Genomic DNA, 20,624 nt, shown 5'->3' with positions numbered 1-20,624 from the left:
ACATCATTTGTCATCTGTATATATTTAATTGCAATTATACATCAAAGAATGATGTATATTTCTATAGCAGTGAGTAATGTGATAATATACATTCGACATCCAACCACACTAGCAGCACAATACAATGATCTCCCCTCAAGTATTGATATATTTTCCTCAGAGTTTGCCTTTCGGTCTTCTATCAGAAGAAATACTTGTAATTAATATCGCATAGTGCCATCTGTTACTTATTTTTTTGTTCATTTGCTATTCACTTTTATGTTGTTTTGATACTCTTAATTATTTTTTATTTATTATTTTTTTTTAAATTTTTTATTTTTATGCTGATTATAATTATTGCTTTCTCATTGTTGACAATTTCAGTGTAAAATGGCCACCTGTGCTGTATCTGAAATTTTCTCAGTAAATAAATAAATAAATAAATAATACTTTGTGTTGATGATAAATTGAAGTTTAGATAAACACAATGATAAACAACTACTGTATCTGTATGTCTGTGCAAATTAGATTTTTATAAAATTATTTTGTTATGTTGACATTGTTTTTCTGCTGTCTCAATACATTTAGACCTTTAATACGTACGAGAAAATACATCAACATCAATCATGTTTCAAGTTTCTAATATACCCTACATCTTACTTTGGAAGGAAAATTATCTTTGTTATGGCTAATCGCTAGTCTATTTATTGCTTTTTGTGCCATACACACTGCCACGTTTTGGTTCAGTGTGAACTTGTCCAATTTTTCTTTGATTGTGTACCTATGCAGTTTCAGACCATTCAATAGGAACAATGTTCAATTACTTTCAATTGTCAATTTTAAACATTCAACGACTTTCACCGTGATTTATTATGATCATGTAATAAGAACTTAAGTCAAATTATGATGCCATTGTTGCTGTGAGGAAAATGTCAGTTATTATATATCAGTGAGATGTGTGCAAAATTAATAACATGACTAATACAAAAAGTTCATCCTAATTATGCCTTTTGGTCAATGAAACTTCAGTTTGCATGTAACGTTTAGAATTTAACATGCAAGGAGCTAATTTAATTTGGGTGAAACTTGAGTATTTCCTTGTGTGAATCAAACTTGAAGACACAGAAGTTCAGTTTTGTCTGTAGAACAAGCATGTAATACATTGTAGTTTTGCAAGTTTTACTTGAAAAAATGGTGCTAAAAGATACTTATTCAGAAATCTAACATTGGAACAAAGGTTAGGGCACCAAAACAGTAAGCTAGAAGTTCTATTCATATTTTGGAAAATGAGAGATCACTGTTTCCGCAAAGCTGTTTTTAGTTTGTTCTATTAATTTTGGTGGCCACTGCCACCATCCTCGGTGGAACTTGTTGTGTTGTTGCCTGGAGCATTGTTGTTTTTTTTGTTCCTCGATTGTCACTAGGTCACTGGTGTTACAACTAACACCAGTGAACAAATTCAGGAACAAAAAACAACAGAAATGCACCAGGCAACAACTGAACAATTTCCAATGAGCATGGTTGCAGTGGTCACCTAAATTAATAGAACAAACTAAAAACAGCTTCGCGAAAACTGTGAGCAAATGAGTTTCTCTATAATTAATAAGTTGTAGACAAGTAACTTAACAGTGAAATAAATGTGTAATTTGTAGTTAACACATCCTTGTTCACATTAAATATTACCTGATCAACAGAAGTTTAGCCAAGATGTAAAATTTGCTGATGTATGAATGTAAAAAACTTGAATAATGTTGAGCCATTGTGTAAATTATGTACATAGAAGTAATGTATACATTTTATTTCACAGCATGCCCATGCATTAGAACTTTTAAAGGACAAGCTTGTACCTGGTGCAAGAGCCTTAGATGTTGGATCAGGAAGTGGCTACTTAACGACATGTATGGCGGTAATGGTGAGTTGTGTTCTCTCTAGTGTGTGTGTGTCATTAACAGTAATTTTTCCTCAACAAAATATATTTACTGTAAAAATAACATTGCAAATATAGTTGTCAGATAATGCAAAAGGAAAATGGACTAAAATAATGATATAAACTTTCCAGATTTTTGTTAATAGTGATAACTGTTATATTGTGGTAGTGTCACATTAATAAGCAATTACAGTAATCTTTTGATGGATTTTCCCATTCACAGATTCATATCTAGTTAAGCACCAGTAATTTTATGTATTGATCAAGATCAGAAATTAATGTTTGAGAAAAATCATCAGTAAAGTCCGACCAGCCAAAGAATAAACTTCAGGAAACCCAGACTTTTCACCTCCAGTTGTGGGAGTTTCAAGGGGATAAAGCAGTGTTGTTGCACACCTGATTTTTGTCCAGTCGTGCACGACACGTTTTGCTGCCAACATGCATCCCTCACTTGCATTTCAGGGAGAATCAGGGAAACCCATTCGCTTGATACACGGTGGCAACCATTATTTTTCACCATCCCTGTGTTGTTGAGGGAGCCTGTTTCGGAAACTACTTGAAACAAAATATTTGGCAATGCACCACGGCACCAAATCAATTGGTTCAGCGGTTCATGTGACCCTCCCTGGCTTTCGATGGAAAAGACAAAAATAGAATTTTGAAATTTATTTTTTGGCCGAACAGGCTTTAGTGGGAATTATTGAAATATTCTTTTTTACTTTATTCAAATATATAAATATATAATTCTCTCTAGGTTGGAGATACTGGGAAAGCTGTTGGAATAGACCATATTGAAGAGCTTGTTGAATTTTCTATTGACAATGTGGAGAAGGATAAGCCAGAACTCCTGAAATCAGGTCAACTGAAGTTGGTAGGTAAGTTTCTTTTGAAATAATTCTTCAAGCTTCCCTGGAATGGAGAGTTTTTCTCAGGATATCAACCAGATGATTTCCATATAGACTTTTGAGAGCTAACGTGACTCTCATCTTATGGGGTTAAAGTGATAATCCCTTTATTATTATCACTTTAATCCCTGAAGATAAGAGTGAAATTAGCTCTTGAAAGCTGGTTGATATTCCGAGAAAACCTCTTCGAGTTTATTTTGGTTTTGGTGGAACTATCATGTAATCAGATAGCAAGCTTGTCAGCAGTCCAGAAAAATCATCGTTGCAGTATTATTTGGTTAAAAAGATTTACACTTTCAGTGATGTTCTTTAATTCTGTGCAACTTTTGCACTTGAGCCAACAAAAAAAATGGAGATAACTTATTAAAAAATGCTACCAGGACTAATTTTCCAGAAAGCTATCACTACTGAGCAAGCCCAGGTACTGACAACACCACCAAACTTGATACACTGTCATGAAAGCAGTGGCATGGGTGTCAAATGCTTACATCTGGGGGGTGGTTGGTATTGCTCTAACAGTATGGACCACACAATGCATGAGAATAAGACATGGTGGACAATATTTCCAAATAATTTGTTTTACCATTCATATTTCAAAAACTTCACAATCCAACATACATTTTGAAGTGAACATTTAGAGCAAAATAATGTTATTGTACATTATGATAACTCAGGATGATTTTGCATTGCATTGAAAAATATAACCAAGTTTTGTTCATACTGGTAATGTGTGCAACAATGGTTGCATCTGTAGAGTCAATATTAGTGAAAGAAGAAAACGTAATTTTTGGGTGTGAACCTGATGAACGAGTCACTCTCTCAACCCATATTAAAAGCGTGGAATAGTGTTTTTAGTTGGTGTGTATCAATTTTTCAAATACACTCTGTAAAAAAAAATTAGCATCACTATTCTTATTACGGATGTTGACAATTTTGAGTTTCGCATGCATGCATCTTTCCTGCACAACTTGAAATCAATTGATTGAAGTATTGGTCTGGATTCACTGCGTAGTGTGGTGTTATTCTTATGTTGATTTAGTGTTTGGAGTGTCCGCTAGAGGGTGTTGCAATCAGTTACTGCTGCAAGGCTTTGTAATCAATTGTCAGGAATCTGTAAAACGATTGTTAGTAGTGCAACTTGTGACGTGTTTTATGTTGCAACTACATGTTCATTATTGACAGTTTGTATACATTACCATATTTGTGAAGTGTTCTGGTGCTGTGTAATGTATTTGAGCGTGTTTTCTCGAAACAAATGGGCAGAAAGTGTGACATTTCACCACGTAAGCAAGGAATGGTTCTTGCTTTGCATGTGGATGGTCATTCTCAGAGAGAAATTGGTCGACAACTTCAAATGCATCAATCCACAGTTAGCCGCTGCCTGCAAAAGTAACAAGAACATGGAAAATCATCACTGAGAAGTCACTGTGGCAGAAAGAAAAAGATGTCACCTTGAGTGGATCGTATGATAAAGGACATGGCACTGAAGAACAGATGATTGAGTTCACGCCAAATTGCACATAAACTTCAAAATAAGGTGGGAGTTAATCTTACTCATGCTACTGTAGTATCCCGACTAAAGAAACAGGGTGTTTCTAAACACGTCCCACGTAAAAAACCCAGACTTACTTACGCACATGCAAAAGCTAGACGTGAGTTTGTCACACGTTATGGCGCATGGAATGATACAGATTTGGAACATGTGATATTTTCTGATGAAAAACTATTTAAATTGCTGGGAAATGACAGCTCAGTTAAACTGTAGATGCGGAAGGGAGAAGAACTTGCAAAATCTTGTAGTTTAGAGAGTCAAAAGTTTTGTGGCAGTGTAAAGATTTGGGCATGTTTCTCTGCAAAAGGGATTGGCAGGATGCATATTTGCACATGGACTGTTAAGGCTGATCAATATCTGAAAATCCTGAATCGGAAAGTTCTACAAACTGCAGGAGATCATTTTTCTGGACAGAATTTGGACTACTTTATTTTTCAAGACGATAATGAAACCTGTCACCGTGTTCAGGTGGTGAATAACTAGTTTCATGATATGAATATTGAAAGACTTTGGTGGTCACCCAACTCTCCAGACATGAATCCTATAGAAAACCTGTGGGCTATGATGTGCAAAAAACTTGATAATCAGACGCACAGGTTTGGAATGAAATTGAGGTCGAAAATTGTCAAAATCTCATTCATAGCATGCCTCGAAGGTTGGAAGCACTTAGGAAGGCCAGGGGTGACCACACTAAGTACTAGTCAATGTATTTACTTACTATCATTTCAAATTAACATATCATGATGCATTTAAAACCTCTGTTCAATCTTTTTACTTGTAAAAATTGTCTTTGTGCGAAAACGTTCCACAAGCTATATTTGCAATAATTTTGATATTAGTTCTGTCAAGTGCATTATGTACGTAACTATGACTTAAATAATAAAAATATATTGTACAGATATAGTGTTTTATATCATTGTTAGGAAAACAAATCGACAAGTCGAATTAAATCAATAAAACAACTGATAATTCACAAGCGAAATGCTGACGACCAAAAATAATGAAGTGATGCTATTTTTTTTTACGGAGTGTACAAGATATGATGTTTCACTGCAACATATATAATATCATTTGCAACAAAAAACTGTGAGTTTACGAATATAGAATTCATATTGTTGCCATTAATACATTCTTTTTAAATCACTTGAAACACAAAACACACAATTACGTAAGGAAGTAGTGTACAGTACCTTCGGCACTTCTTACAGTGACAAATTTTCATTTTTTAAAAAACTTGGTGCCATTTTTAATGAATGGTCAGTATCGTGGACATCCAGAAGTCAATGAAAAATTACATATTTCACATATATAATTTCATTTCAGTCACAGTAATATGTGTTAATTATTGCAAAGGCATTGCAAAAACATGACAACTTTAAACTGAAGCAATGCTTTTTGAGGGGAGGATACTATTATGGAGAATGGGCTTAGTTTGTCTCCCCCCATCCCAGAAAAAAGTTCTGCAGACGTCCGTGGTCAGTGGTTGCAGAACTTTTTGTACTTTTATAACAGTTTTGCAATTTTGAATTGCAGTGGGAGATGGAAGGCTAGGTTATCCAGAAGATGCCCCATATGATGTCATACATGTTGGAGCTGCAGCTCGCACTCTGCCACAAGAAGTGAGTATAGACATTGTGATCGCTCTGATGTTGAAGCCCACTACTGTGAAATATTTGAAATTTTTACCTATCCATTTATCTATATATACAGGATGTTTCCATGACCTTAATTCAAACTTGCAGGGTGGATGGAGACTGATCAAGTACCAATGTGAGATAAGGAACCCCAGTTCGGGAACGTGTCATTAAGGCAAAAAATGTTACAGTAATTGTTTAAAACAGCAGGCCCCCAGCATCAATGCAAGCACGACAGCATTGCAAGAAGCTCTGTCGCACCTGTTCAAACATCCCTGGAGTCGTTCTGACGATATTGCAGGTAGCAAGGATTCTTGCCAGAATGGTATGCAAGGGGTGTCCCTTGGCTCAGCATCCAATCATCAACCGTTTCAGTGAGGACCTGTTCGCAACAATCCGTGCTATATCATCAGAACGACTCCAGAGTGGATGCGACAGAGCTTCTTGCAATGCTGTTGTGCCTGCATCGATGCTGGGGGTTGCCATTTTGAACAATTACTGTAACGTTTTATTCGTAGACTGTTACGATACACTGCAGTAATGTCCGTATTAAATTACAAGATGCATCTTTCAGTTGTCGTATTCCACCGTCATAGGCATCTCCACTTTTTAATGACACGTTTCTGGACCGGGGTTCCTTATCTCATATTGGTACTTGGGTCAGTCTCCATCCATCCTACAAGATTGAATCAAGTTCACTGAAACACCCTGTGTATAAATCTGGAGGAGGTGAAATTGATCAGATATTTTGTTTCAGTGCTATTCAAGTTTTTTTATCTTTTAAATGCATTCCTGAGCACTAAAATGTCACTACCTGATATGTGTGCATGTATCTGACTCACTCATATTGTTAGTCTCCAAGAGACATATAAATTTGTAGGATCTATTAAAAATAAGATGGGGTAGAATTCATGTATTGAATGTCGATGCAAACTATTTTAATAGTACCAGTCAAATGTGTCAAGCAAATTATGCTTTATGCAGAAATTATCCATAATTTGCTTCAGATAGGATGCCATTTGTTTTTCAGTTTCTTGATCATCACCAATTAGTATTATTTTCTAACCAATGACTCTAAGATCGAAATTTTAAAAACTGAGTATTATGTCTTGTATTATTTATGACAATAACACATCCCTTGTTCATTTAAAACAGCTGGTAACACAGTTGAATCCTGGTGGAAGATTGATAGTTCCAATTGGGCCAGAAGGATGGAATCAACAGCTGGAACAAATAGACAAGAAGCCAGATGGCTCCGTAACAAGAACACCTTTGATGGGTGTGGTGTTCGTTCCACTGACCGACAAAGATGCACAGTGGCCAGGAAGGTAGGTTGCTGTCAGCAGTGTTCTTTTATTAAACTTTAATGGATAGATGCGATATTTATATCTTGGGCCACGTGACATCAATTAATGTGCCATTTCTTGAAAACTACGCACGATATTTCAGTTCTGTCATTTTAGATCATTACTATACATACATTATATCGTAATACAAAGCTACGAATGAGAAGTGTAACCTGGTCATGAAAACCTACAACAATGACTGGGGGTTCGTTGTGCTGACCACATGTCACCCCATAACTGGTTGGATGATCTGCCACCTTGGGTGAGTGAGTAAGTAGGATCAGGCGAGAGTGAGGTCAGCAATCGTAGGTAGGCCTGGGACCTCAATGGGCTGTTGAAAAGCACACACTTGAAAAGTTTCCATCTGGAAAGGCTTTACACACAATTACAAGTAATTGATTTATCGTTTGATTTTCTTGTTGTTGCTTCACTTTCTGAATGTGAATGAAAATAAGCATATACAATATTCTGATATCTTTGTAGTTGTCCAGTATTCTCTCACTGGTTTCATAAAAACTATTGCAAATAACATACGTGATCACAGATACACAAGCTTCTTTTTCTTTTCCATTATCCTGATAGGGCCTCCCTGATGGTGCAGTGGTAGCATCATTGCCTTGTAATCAAGGGGTCCCGGGTTTGATACCCACTGGAGGCACAGCACATAGTGGTTTGGATCCCACTTTAAACTGTAGGTCCCATCCCAATTAGCCTTATTGTGCATAAAGTGGACTTAAAACACCAATTCAATCAATTGATTCAATCCATTATCCTGGTAAGTGTGGTGAATGGCACCTGTACCTCAATAATTCCGTTCCTGTATAATAGAGATAGCCTTAATTTCTTCAACTACTTGCATTACCATGCACAGCCAGATGCACACCCACACCAACATATGAAGAAGGAAAAAAGGAACCAGAAGGGTGGAAGTTGGAAGAAAACAGTCAACACTTAATCCATCCAAAATGCCACTTTCACCATTGCCACCAACAGCCACAGCACTAACTTCAATGGTTGTTTTTGAGAAGCCATTATTCACCAACTATCTCTGTCAAGCAACACATCTTTTCAGAAATACTTGAAAGGCTTATATCTCCACAGTGCTCTCTGTTAGTCAAGTGTGGTAAGTAGAATCACATGTCTGTTGTAGGTTCGGTCTCCACTACAGGTCAAATTTGATCAAGAGAAGAAGTGCTCTTTTGAAACTGTTAGAATCAGTATAGTTTAGGACCAGGCTCTAATGATAAGACTGTTTATGCAGCCCATGGAAAATATTGTACACATAGGTATATTTATCATTCAGAAAGGAATGTTTCTGCTACAAGACAATAGCAAATTTACTCGCCTACTGTTGGATACTGCCAAAAATGTAATATGCAAGAAACAGAAAAGTTGCATCAGACGATCCTCCCGTCCCCGTGTTTTTTTTAGCATCATTTGAACACCTGGAGTGCTACTAAAACAAAACTCCCATTTCAGAAGCTAGGGGAAAAAAAGCACTGCAGGAGGTAGTTGCGATGATAACATTTCCCCAAGAAAAAGACATTCTACAGCTACTACACAGTTTGTTCTTAATTAGAAAGCAGTTTCCTTAACACAAAAGTGGATGGTACCAGTTGAGTAAGCAGCAGTGATAATGTAGTATTCTGTAGATTTTTACCTTTTGTGGCTTTGGAGATATTTGTAGTCTCATTGTGTATGTAATGATGATATAAATAATTTCTTACGTGGAACTAACATTATCTGCAGGAAAGATAGTCAGGGCAGCAAATTTGGAGAGAGTGATTTAAAATCTTTACCGAGTGAAGAATTGGGAGAGAGTGATTTAAAGTATTCACTGAGTGATGAGAACAAACCTTCTGACAGCAAAGAGGCATCGCCCTCTGTGAGTGAGGAAAGAGTTCCGTCAAGAACATCTTCGGAAGAAGAGTACTAAACTAGTGAAGATCTAATTTATTCAGTCTGGCTTAACCCTTCCTATATCCAAACTTCCTTCAATAGGATAGAAAAGCATACAAATGATACAAAATTTTGTGAAAGGTAGGATACAAGTTTATCATAGAGTTGTGTAGGAAAAATCCATATTCTGTAGATAATTGTAGTATTTTTCAAAAGTATATTGTAAAATAATTCTAGATTGGTGCAATTAAAACCAACAACATGTGAAAAAACATACAGAGATTATACAGTGCATGCTGAGTGCTTGACTTTCAGTCTCACCACTGTTCCCAGGATTGAATCACAGCATCACTCATTCTCATCATCTCTATTAGCCAGATGTGACAGAAAAGCAACATGAAAAAACAAAACACAGAAACACAGATTATAGAGGGGAATGATTGATGCATTGGTGGAAAATTATAGCCGAATCAATTAACCTGATACCTTGGCAGTGCCAATATTCTTAACCAACTCAGGTTACCACGCTAACATCTGGCTACAATGTTCTTGTGATAGAGAGAGTATGTGAAACTGTGTGCTAAAGGTTCACAGGTTGAAACTCAGGAAGGCAGTTTTTCACCAATTTCTCAGTTGCTTGTGAGAAATTATTTGTAATTAAATGTACATTATTATGTTTAATTATATTATTAAATTGGTTTAATGCATGTCATGGGCCTCTTTGGAAAGAAACAAGAACCTCATGATTACAGTGGATTTTGTCAATACCATACAACAGATTTTGCGATGAATCAGTTTGTTTTTTTGGAATTATCTGCAAATTATTCAAGAATATTCATTTACAAGCTATGTTTCTGTGAAAGAAAGTATGTGAAATCCTTCCAAATGGTTACGCAGAATTCAATATATTCACAAACCGTTTGTGGTCATACACATTATTCTATCATATCCTGTTAGAATGTGTGCTATTTGTATAAGATAATACTTTGAACACTGTGATGAGTTTTTTTTTTTTTTTTTTTTTTTTTTAAGATTCTTCTCTTTTGAGAACTTGTTAACTTGTTACTATCAAATTTATCCTCCTAGAGACATATTCATTGCAGCAGAAAATTGTCCATTTTGTAATTCTGATTTACCAGGGTGAGTCAAAAGTTCATTTGTTTTTTGCACATGGACATTGAGACTGGAGACACAAGGCATGAAATCGGACTTATTCAGCAAAGTACGGGGGATGAGGCAACTCTCCTGGGTAACAATTCGTGACCTGTGACATGGACATTATCGACATGCAACAAGGCCTTTTCCGAAACATCAATGTTGGGTATTTCTGGAGCATAGCATCATGGACCCACTGAGGTTGTACAGCATAAAGGTTCCCATCGACAGCAAGACTGTCTGGTACGAGTTTCAGAACAATGGACCATCGATATTCCACCATATGCACAACATGACCTTCTTTTCAAACATTCCCCTTTGAACAAGTGGCATTGCTTCTTTCCATTGCTACAACCTCTGTAGTATCATAGAAAGATCCACTTTTTGTCACCTGCGACAATTTGACACCAAAACCTGTCGTCCCGTGGATTTTGAAGCATTTGTTGACAGATGGAGACTCGTCCTTCAGCCTGTTGTGGTGTCAACTTGCAGGGAACAAGTTGAGGCTGTCCAGAGACAAAACTCATTTGTTGAAGAGAACGAAACACGGTGCTGTGGGACAATCCAACCTGTCGTGCCAGTTGCCATGTACTGACACTTGCATCGGCTGTCAAGTGCTGTAGCAGGGCATTTGTACCCATGGTACCTGGTCTCCCACGTCGGGGCTTGTCTTCCACACTCATGTCGCCAGACGAGAACCGCTTGAATCATTGCTGTGCTGTCCTAATGTTCACTGTGCCCTCACCTTCCACCACACAAATTTCCCTCACAGCTTTCACCCTTTTTTTCCCAATAATGTCGTAATAAGATACGCACGGCCAATTTGTCGACCTCCATGACGGACCGTCGTACTTGCACTGTGCCATATGAAAATGTGTTGTGCCTGTGTGAATGTGTCTTGTGCCCACCACGAGGTGCTCGCTTGGCTTTCCAGGCTTTTTCTCCGGCTTCGCTGTTTCTCACGTGAAAAAAAGAACAAACTTTTGACTCAACCTGATATTTGAAGTATTGAAAATATTCTGCTTTGTGCTGTGTTATTGTGTTCCAAGCCTCATGTCATCAATATAGTCTCTCTTCAGTGAGCTTCTTTCTCTCTCTTGTCACAGATGCAATCTTTGGTAGAGTGGTTCGTCTTGGAAGATTTATTAGAAGCTGCGTTTCTGGTAGGTCAGTTTGTCTTCTAAATTTTTAATCTCGTGGATTTTTGGGTTAAGAACAATTTCACGTAACTATTTACCAGAAAGCTTATCACAGAACATGCCAGTTGAAAATGTGTGTGTCACAGGAAGTTGATAATTCACAGATCTCTTACTTCACCGAACATACATTGTGTAGTTGCAGCTTGAATAGCTTCAGAAATACTGCAACATTAATAAATAATCAGTTTTGATTGATTGAAAGATTGATTTGGTTTATTTTACTTCGCTTTTCTGCCAATTTTTGCTAACGCAAAGATGGGGATGAAATTGATGAAAGAACTCTCATAAAGAGCATGCATGTCTAGGCCTAGAATTTGAATCCTGGTGTCATAGTGCCAACCACTTCGCCACTGAGGTCAGCTAATCAGTTGTTGAGTTTGAGTTATCTTACCAAGTAACATGCATATTTCATTTTTGATGGAAACACGAAATATGAAATAACATGTGGTAATGTTTATTTTTCCTGTTTTGGAAATGTGTGAGATACGGGTATCTAGTACGTACCATGTTTTGTCATGAAATTATATGAAAAGAAATCTTAAACATGGAATTTAGAGTTCATTTATCGACATAACAATTTCTGAAGTCTCTGGATTATCCTCTTAGTTATGCAAAATCATGAAAAATTGAGTAATTCTGCTGTAAAATTTCAGAAGGAAAAATGGACTCCTTTAAATGGGAATAAACCTAACACCTTGATAACCACATAAATGTGCTATTCGAAAATAATTGCTTATTTTGTGTAATAAGTATAGTTTTCAAATCAAATTTGGGTTTTTATTCACCTTTTTGACACCAAAATGCCATTTCATATACTGCTTGTACCTGAAATGTGTCCAGTTTTTGTACCAAAATTTGATCTTTATTCAACATAAAATATGTGACCCTACTTAACCACCATTGACATTCCAGGGTGGCAACTCACCGGGAATTCCTTGAATTCTGAGAATTATGCGTGAATTCTACTTGAATTTTTCTCCGTAGACGTGACAAATTACAACTTGTATTAATCCGAATCCTATTCACATTTTATGCAAATAAAAATTACTTTTTTAAGTCCACTTTATCCACAGAAAGGCTAATCGGGACTGGATCTACAGTTTAAAGTGAGATGCGAACTACTGTGCCATGTGCCTCCACCGGCTGTCGAACCCGGGACCCCTTGATCACAAGGCGACGATGTTACCACTACACCATCGGGGAGGCACAAAAGTTGTAAAAGAGAGAATGCATTGGTTGCCCGTGAAATTATTTGACCCTATTAAATCAATATTGATTTCAGCCTGCAAAAAATTAGATCAAAAAATTTTGTTGCTCGCTTTGCTCACATTATTTCATTGTTCTCCATAATGCATTGTATTGTAATTATCAGACAGAGAAATAACACTTGTCTTAATTGATTTTTCTTTAAATGTAGGAACATTTGTTTTGAGGTAAGGGAGGGTGCACATTTGAGAGACAATTTATGTAATTTTTGATGTTGGTTTATTGTGAGATGGATGAATTGGTTGTGTCATGTATTTAAATAATATATGTTCTATATAATATGTATTAAAGGAACTTTGAATATATACACAATTTAGTGTCCACGTTGCTCCATATTTCATATATGTGAAACATATATCGTGCATGAAAGTTATACATGTTAATGTAAAAAGGAATTATATTTGGAATAAACAAAAATACGTTAGAGTATTCAAATTGGTCTACTTACGCAAGTGAGTATGTATTCTTAAGTGGACGACGTTTCGGAAGCTTTACTGCTTCCTTCCTCAGGTTGTCGTTTTCAGCTCGGAATATCAAGCCATGTCAGAGAAGTGTCATGTAAGGATACTGGGTGGAAGGTTTGGGTTAAAAACACATTTCATAGTGCTTGACCTATACAGAATTAAAACCACTTTGCTAAAAACCCCTTAAAACTCACAATAAAACATGTAAAAACCACCGCTACGGTAAACTGGAGTGGCCGTTGAAAGCCTAAACTCCTTGTCAAGGTGAAGCGAGCAGGCAGATGGCGCCGCACATTGGAGTGGTACTTCCCCTCCCACGAGAGATACCTCCCCTCTCTTTTTCTTCCCCTCGTCACCAATCCAAGGAGAATTCCCGTTCCACCTCGGCTGCTTTCCTTACCTCCGATGTGACATGGAAGCCCATCGGGGCCCTTTTATTATTCAAATTGTCCCACTTTTTAAAAAAGCTAATCCATACGTCATCTAAATTGCCCTCGTCCCGGTTCAGTTTATTTCTGTGTCCGGCGCATATCAATGCCGTTTCGTACACGTTCCTATCCAATTTACTATTACTTTTTTGATAACCTCTCTTTTTATTATTCTATGCCCACTGTTTATTATATGCTCTGCAAGCCCCGTTTTCGGATCCCTTTCTTTGATGTTATTATCATGTTCGCCCCATCTAATACGCATGCTCCGGCCGGTTTGTCCAATATATTCCATCCCGCAATTGCATTCAATCCTGTACACCCCTTTTTGTTCATCAGGGTTATCTCGAATTTTTACCCCCCTCTTATAATCCGTGAAATGCTTTTCAATATTTCTAGGTGCTCTCGTCCCGCATTTCACACCATACTTTTTCACTGTTTTTTCAATTTTCTCAGTGAGCCCTTTACAGTACGGTATCCCAACATAATTAACTTTACTATCCAACCCTCCCTCCTCATTTTCCTCCTTTTCTAACCTGCTATCAGAATCGGGGTTCCCCTTTGAAATATTCTTCCTTGCTCTCCTAGCTAACACGTTCATTTCATATTCGGAAAATCCATTCTTCATTCCTACCTCTATTATCCACGATATTTCCTTTTCTTTTTCTACGGCATTATTGCATAACCTCTCAGCCCTTATGAAAAAGTTTAAATAAACATTCGATTTAACCCTACTTGAATGTTCCGATGCCTTATTAATATAAAGACTGCCTGCCAGGGGTTTGTGAAACACCCCTGTCTTTATCCCCTTTTCAGTTTTGGTAATACTTAGGTCCAGGTAGTTGATTTTACCTTCCACCGAATTCTCCCTAGTGAAGCTTATTCTGTCCTCTTGTTTTCCTAACTCCGCAAAAACAGTGTTAAGATCTTTTTCTTTTCCAACTACAAGGATATCGTCCACATACCTACAGTAATATTTTATGTTTACTCCCACCCTTTCCATAACCGCTTTTTCTAAGTAATGCAAGAAAATGTTTGCCGCAAAACCCGATATCGGGTTGCCCATCGCTAACCCTTCTTTCTGTCGAAAAATCTTATCGTTTACGCGGAAATAATTGTACCCGGTTACAAGAAAAAACCACCTGACATATTCCCATGCTACCAATATATCCACGCCATGGTCTAATAGCCATCTTTGAAGGCAGTCACCGGCTTTCTCTCTCGGTACACTAGGGTACAAATTTGTTACATCAAAGCTGCTAATTTGGTCATCCCTCCCGATTTCTAAATTTTCAATTGACTTTTTTACCTCAAAGGAGTTTTTAACGCTATACTGGGTGTTAACATTAATCTTCTTCATTCTTTTAATTAATTCCTTTGCCAACCCATACCCTGGGTGTTCATAGGTGGGGATTATTGGTCTAAGTGGGATCAGTGCCTTGTGCGTTTTTGGAATGCCGAATGCTGTGGGGATATTCCCCTCCTTCACTTCTTTAATGAGCTTCTTCTTTTCCCCGCTGCCTAAGGTTATGCTGGTTTCTATCCCACGTCTAATCTCATTTCTAATTTTACTAATTGGGTTCCCATTAACCATTTCGAAATCATTATTTAGAAAGCATTCTTCTAACTTACTTTGATATACGCCTTTTTCTATTACTACCATCTTATTCTCTTTGTCAGATCGAATGAGATACACATTATTATCTTTGGCCCATTTTTTCATAGTGTTTAAATCATCCCTAATTCTCCAGTCACTTTTCTCTTTTTGCGTTCTATTCCCACCCCTGGAAACACACCCTCTCCTAATTTGACTCAACATGTGTTCATCAATAATATCACGTACACCCTGCCTGACTTTGGACTTATCCTCTTTCTCGTCTAACTTCCCGATAATTTTCTCCGTGGCGATAACAACCTCCTCTTTCACAAACCGTTCGTTCTTTACAGCGAATTTATGCCCCCTGCTCAACATATCACCCAAACCTTTTGGGGGGTCTAATTTTGTCAGATTTAAAAAGTTTTCGCCCATACTATCGATATTACCCTCACATATTTTAGTTTTATTAGTCTGCTTACCGATGCCTAATTTTACAGTTTTTCTCCTTATGGTTTCTAAATCTTTAATTTTTGCCTTTTCGATGGTTCTAAAATGCCGCTCTTCGATGCGCCTCCATGTCAAATCGTCGAGTTTTTTCCCTATCTCCAAATGTAAATTATAACATTCATAGTTCAGTCTATCCACCTGCCCGTAAGCCTCCCTTACGCATTTCCCTAACATTTTATGTTGCAATTCTAATTTTTGCAACCGACAGTTATTGCTTAAAGGTTGATATCCCCATTTTAAAAATCCTGGCAAAACACCCATCCTCTTACATTGTTTAAAAAAGCCTATCCTATTCAAGGTTTTATTAAGTCTTATCCTCAACTTCTCGAATGCACGCACCTTTCTCCCCGTATCGGAGGTCAATAACGTGCGTGTTACTCACTATCTATAAACAAAAATACGTTAGAGTATTCAAATTGGTCTACTTACGCAAGTGAGTATGTATTCTTAAGTGGACGACGTTTCGGAAGCTTTACTGCTTCCTTCCTCAGGTTGTCGTTTTCAGCTCGGAATATCAAGCCATGTCAGAGAACTGTCATGTAAGGATACTGGGTGCAAGGTTTGGGTTAAAAACACATTTCATAGTGCTTGACCTATACAGAATTAAAACCACTTTGCTAAAAACCCCTTAAAACTCACAATAAAACATGTAAAAACCACCGCTACGGTAAACTGGAGTGGCCGTTGAAAGCCTAAACTCCTTGTCAAGGTGAAGCGAGCGGGCAGATGGCGCCGCGCATCGGAGTGATACTTCCCCTCCCACGAGAGATACCTCCCCTCTCTTTTTCTTCCCCTCGTCACCAATCCAAGGAGAATTCCCGTTCCACCTCGGCTGCTTTCCTTACCTCCGATGTGACATGGAAGCCCATCGGGGCCCTTTTATTATTCAAATTGTCCCACTTTTTAAAAAAGCTAATCCATACGTCATCTAAATTGCCCTCGTCCCGGTTCAGTTTATTTCTGTGTCCGGCGCATATCAATGCCGTTTCGTACACGTTCCTATCCAATTTACTATTACTTTTTTTGATAACCTCTCTTTTTATTATTCTATGCCCACTGTTTATTATATGCTCTGCAAGCCCCGTTTTCGGATCCCTTTCTTTGATGTTATTATCATGTTTGCCCCATCTAATACGCATGCTCCGGCCGGTTTGTCCAATATATTCCATCCCGCAATTGCATTCAATCCTGTACACCCCTTTTTGTTCATCAGGGTTATCTCGAATTTTTACCCCCCTCTTATAATCCGTGAAATGCTTTTCAATATTTCTAGGTGCTCTCGTCCCGCATTTCACACCATACTTTTTCACTGTTTTTTCAATTTTCTCAGTGAGCCCTTTACAGTACGGTATCCCAACATAATTAACTTTACTATCCAACCCTCCCTCCTCATTTTCCTCCTTTTCTAACCTGCTATCAGAATCGGGGTTCCCCTTTGAAATATTCTTCCTTGCTCTCCTAGCTAACACGTTCATTTCATATTCGGAAAATCCATTCTTCATTCCTACCTCTATTATCCACGATATTTCCTTTTCTTTTTCTACGGCATTATTGCATAACCTCTCAGCCCTTATGAAAAAGTTTAAATAAACATTCGATTTAACCCTACTTGAATGTTCCGATGCCTTATTAATATAAAGACTGCCTGCCAGGGGTTTGTGAAACACCCCTGTCTTTATCCCCTTTTCAGTTTTGGTAATACTTAGGTCCAGGTAGTTGATTTTACCTTCCACCGAATTCTCCCTAGTGAAGCTTATTCTGTCCTCTTGTTTTCCTAACTCCGCAAAAACAGTGTTAAGATCTTTTTCTTTTCCACTACAAGGATATCGTCCACATACCTACAGTAATATTTTATGTTTACTCCCACCCTTTCCATAACCGCTTTTTCTAAGTAATGCAAGAAAATGTTTGCCGCAAAACCCGATATCGGGTTGCCCATCGCTAACCCTTCTTTCTGTCGAAAAATCTTATCGTTTACGCGGAAATAATTGTACCCGGTTACAAGAAAAACCACCTGACATATTCCCATGCTACCAATATATCCACGCCATGGTCTAATAGCCATCTTTGAAGGCAGTCACCGGCTTTCTCTCTCGGTACACTAGGGTACAAATTTGTTACATCAAAGCTGCTAATTTGGTCATCCCTCCCGATTTCTAAATTTTCAATTGACTTTTTTACCTCAAAGGAGTTTTTAACGCTATACTGGGTGTTAACATTAATCTTCTTCATTCTTTTAATTAATTCCTTTGCCAACCCATACCCTGGGTGTTCATAGGTGGGGATTATTGGTCTAAGTGGGATCAGTGCCTTGTGCGTTTTTGGAATGCCGAATGCTGTGGGGATATTCCCCTCCTTCACTTCTTTAATGAGTTTCTTCTTTTCCCCGCTGCCTAAGGTTATGCTGGTTTCTATCCCACGTCTAATCTCATTTCTAATTTTACTAATTGGGTTCCCATTAATCATTTCGAAATCATTATTTAGAAAGCATTCTTCTAACTTACTTTGATATACGCCTTTTTCTATTACTACCATCTTATTCTCTTTGTCAGATCGAATGAGATACACATTATTATCTTTGGCCCATTTTTTCATAGTGTTTAAATCATCCCTAATTCTCCGGTCACTTTTCTCTTTTTGCGTTCTGTTCCCACCCCTGGAAACACACCCTCGCCCAATTTGATTCAACATGTGTTCATCAATAATCTCACGTACACCCTGCCTGACTTTGGACTTATCCTCTTTCTCGTCTAACTTCCCGATAATTTTCTCCGTGGCGATAACAACCTCCTCTTTCACAAACCGTTCGTTCTTTACAGCAAATTTATGCCCCCTGCTCAACATATCACCCAAAGTTTTTGGGGGGTCTAATTTTGTCAGATTTAAAAAGTTTTCGCCCATACTATCGATATTACCCTCACATATTTTAGTTTTATTAGTCTGCTTACCGATGCCTAATTTTACAGTTTTTCTCCTTGTGGTTTCTAAATCTTTAATTTTTGCCTTTTCGATGGTTCTAAAATGCCGCTCTTCGATGCGCCTCCATGTCAAATCGTCAAGTTTTTTCCCTATCTCCAAATGTAAATTATAACATTCATAGTTCAGTCTATCCACCTGCCCGTAAGCCTCCCTTATGCATTTCCCTAACATTTTATGTTGCAATTCTGATTTTTGCGACCGACAGTTATTGCTTAAAGGTTGATATCCCCATTTTAAAAATCCTGGCAAAACACCCATCCTCTTACATTGTTTAAAAAAGCCTATCCTATTCAAGGTTTTATTAAGTCTTATCCTCAACTTCTCGAATGCACGCACCTTTCTCCCCGTATCGGAGGTCAATAACGTGCGTGTTACTCACTATCTATAAACAAAAATACGTTAGAGTATTCAAATTGGTCTACTTACGCAAGTGAGTATGTATTCTTAAGTGGACGACGTTTCGGAAGCTTTACTGCTTCCTTCCTCAGGTTGTCGTTTTCAGCTCGGAATATCAAGCCATGTCAGAGAACTGTCATGTAAGGATACTGGGTGCAAGGTTTGGGTTAAAAACACATTTCATAGTGCTTGACCTATACAGAATTAAAACCACTTTGCTAAAAACCCCTTAAAACTCACAATAAAACATGTAAAAACCACCGCTACGGTAAACTGGAGTGGCCGTTGAAAGCCTAAACTCCTTGTCAAGGTGAAGCGAGCGGGCAGATGGCGCCGTGCATCGGAGTGGTACTTCCCCTCCCACGAGAGATACCTCCCCTCTCTTTTTCTTCCCCTCGTCACCAATCCAAGGAGAATTCCCGTTCCACCTCGGCTGCTTTCCTTACCTCCGATGTGACATGGAAGCCCATCGGGGCCCTTTTATTATTCAAATTGTCCCACTTTTTAAAAAAGCTAATCCATACGTCATCTAAATTGCCCTCGTCCCGGTTCAGTTTATTTCTGTGTCCGGCGCATATCAATGCCGTTTCGTACACGTTCCTATCCAATTTACTATTACTTTTTTTGATAACCTCTCTTTTTATTATTCTATGCCCACTGTTTATTATATGCTCTGCAAGCCCCGTTTTCGAATCCCTTTCTTTGATGTTATTATCATGTTCGCCCCATCTAATACGCATGCTCCGGCCGGTTTGTCCAATATATTCCATCCCGCAATTGCATTCAATCCTATACACCCCTTTTTGTTCATCAGGGTTATCTCGAATTTTTACCCCCCTCTTATAATCCGTGAAATGCTTTTCAATATTTCTAGGTGCTCTCGTTCCGCATTTCACACCATACTTTTTCACTGTTTTTTCAATTTTCTCAGTGAGCCCTTTACAGTACGGTATCCCAACATAATTAACTTTACTATCCAACCCTCCCTCCTCATTTTCCTCCTTTTCTAACCTGCTATCAGAATCGGGGTTCCCCTTTGAAATATTGTAAGAGGATGGGTGTTTTGCCAGGATTTTTAAAATGGGGATATCAACCTTTAAGCAATAACTGTCGGTTGCAAAAATTAGAATTGCAACATAAAATGTTAGGGAAATGCGTAAGGGAGGCTTACGGGCAGGTGGATAGACTGAACTATGAATGTTATAATTTACATTTGGAGATAGACGATTTGACATGGAGGCGCATCGAAGAGCGGCATTTTAGAACCATCGAAAAGGCAAAAATTAAAGATTTAGAAACCACAAGGAGAAAAACTGTAAAATTAGGCATCGGTAAGCAGACTAATAAAACTAAAATATGTGAGGGTAATATCGATAGTATGGGCGAAAACT

General features: G+C 37.9%; 1 protein-coding gene across 10 annotated transcripts in view; it reads left to right on the top strand.

Moving 5' to 3' along the window:
• The window catches only part of LOC145978332 (protein-L-isoaspartate(D-aspartate) O-methyltransferase-like), a 50,996-nt gene that overhangs the window by 14,894 nt on the left and 15,478 nt on the right, over positions 1 to 20,624 (top strand). For 3 of the 10 annotated variants that reach the window (XM_083110944.1, XM_083110935.1, XM_083110925.1), the window contains exons 4-7: positions 1,787 to 1,891; positions 2,661 to 2,781; positions 5,897 to 5,982; positions 7,153 to 7,325. In XM_083110944.1, the coding sequence (XP_082967070.1) occupies positions 1,787 to 1,891; positions 2,661 to 2,781; positions 5,897 to 5,982; positions 7,153 to 7,325 (485 nt within the window). Of the gene's footprint in view, positions 1 to 1,786; positions 1,892 to 2,660; positions 2,782 to 5,896; positions 5,983 to 7,152; positions 7,326 to 9,092; positions 9,384 to 11,503; positions 11,565 to 20,624 lie in introns of those variants that run through there. The other 7 variants (XR_014440686.1, XR_014440682.1, XR_014440684.1 and 4 more) reach the window with 5 other exon arrangements.

The sequence above is a fragment of the Lepisma saccharinum genome, chromosome 1, assembly GCF_977018435.1.
Source record: "Lepisma saccharinum chromosome 1, izLepSacc3.1, whole genome shotgun sequence".
In the NCBI taxonomy this organism is placed as follows: Eukaryota; Metazoa; Arthropoda; class Insecta; order Zygentoma; family Lepismatidae; genus Lepisma; species Lepisma saccharinum.
The sequence above is the reverse complement of the archived record's forward strand: the minus strand, read 5'-3'. Positions and strand labels throughout refer to the sequence as shown.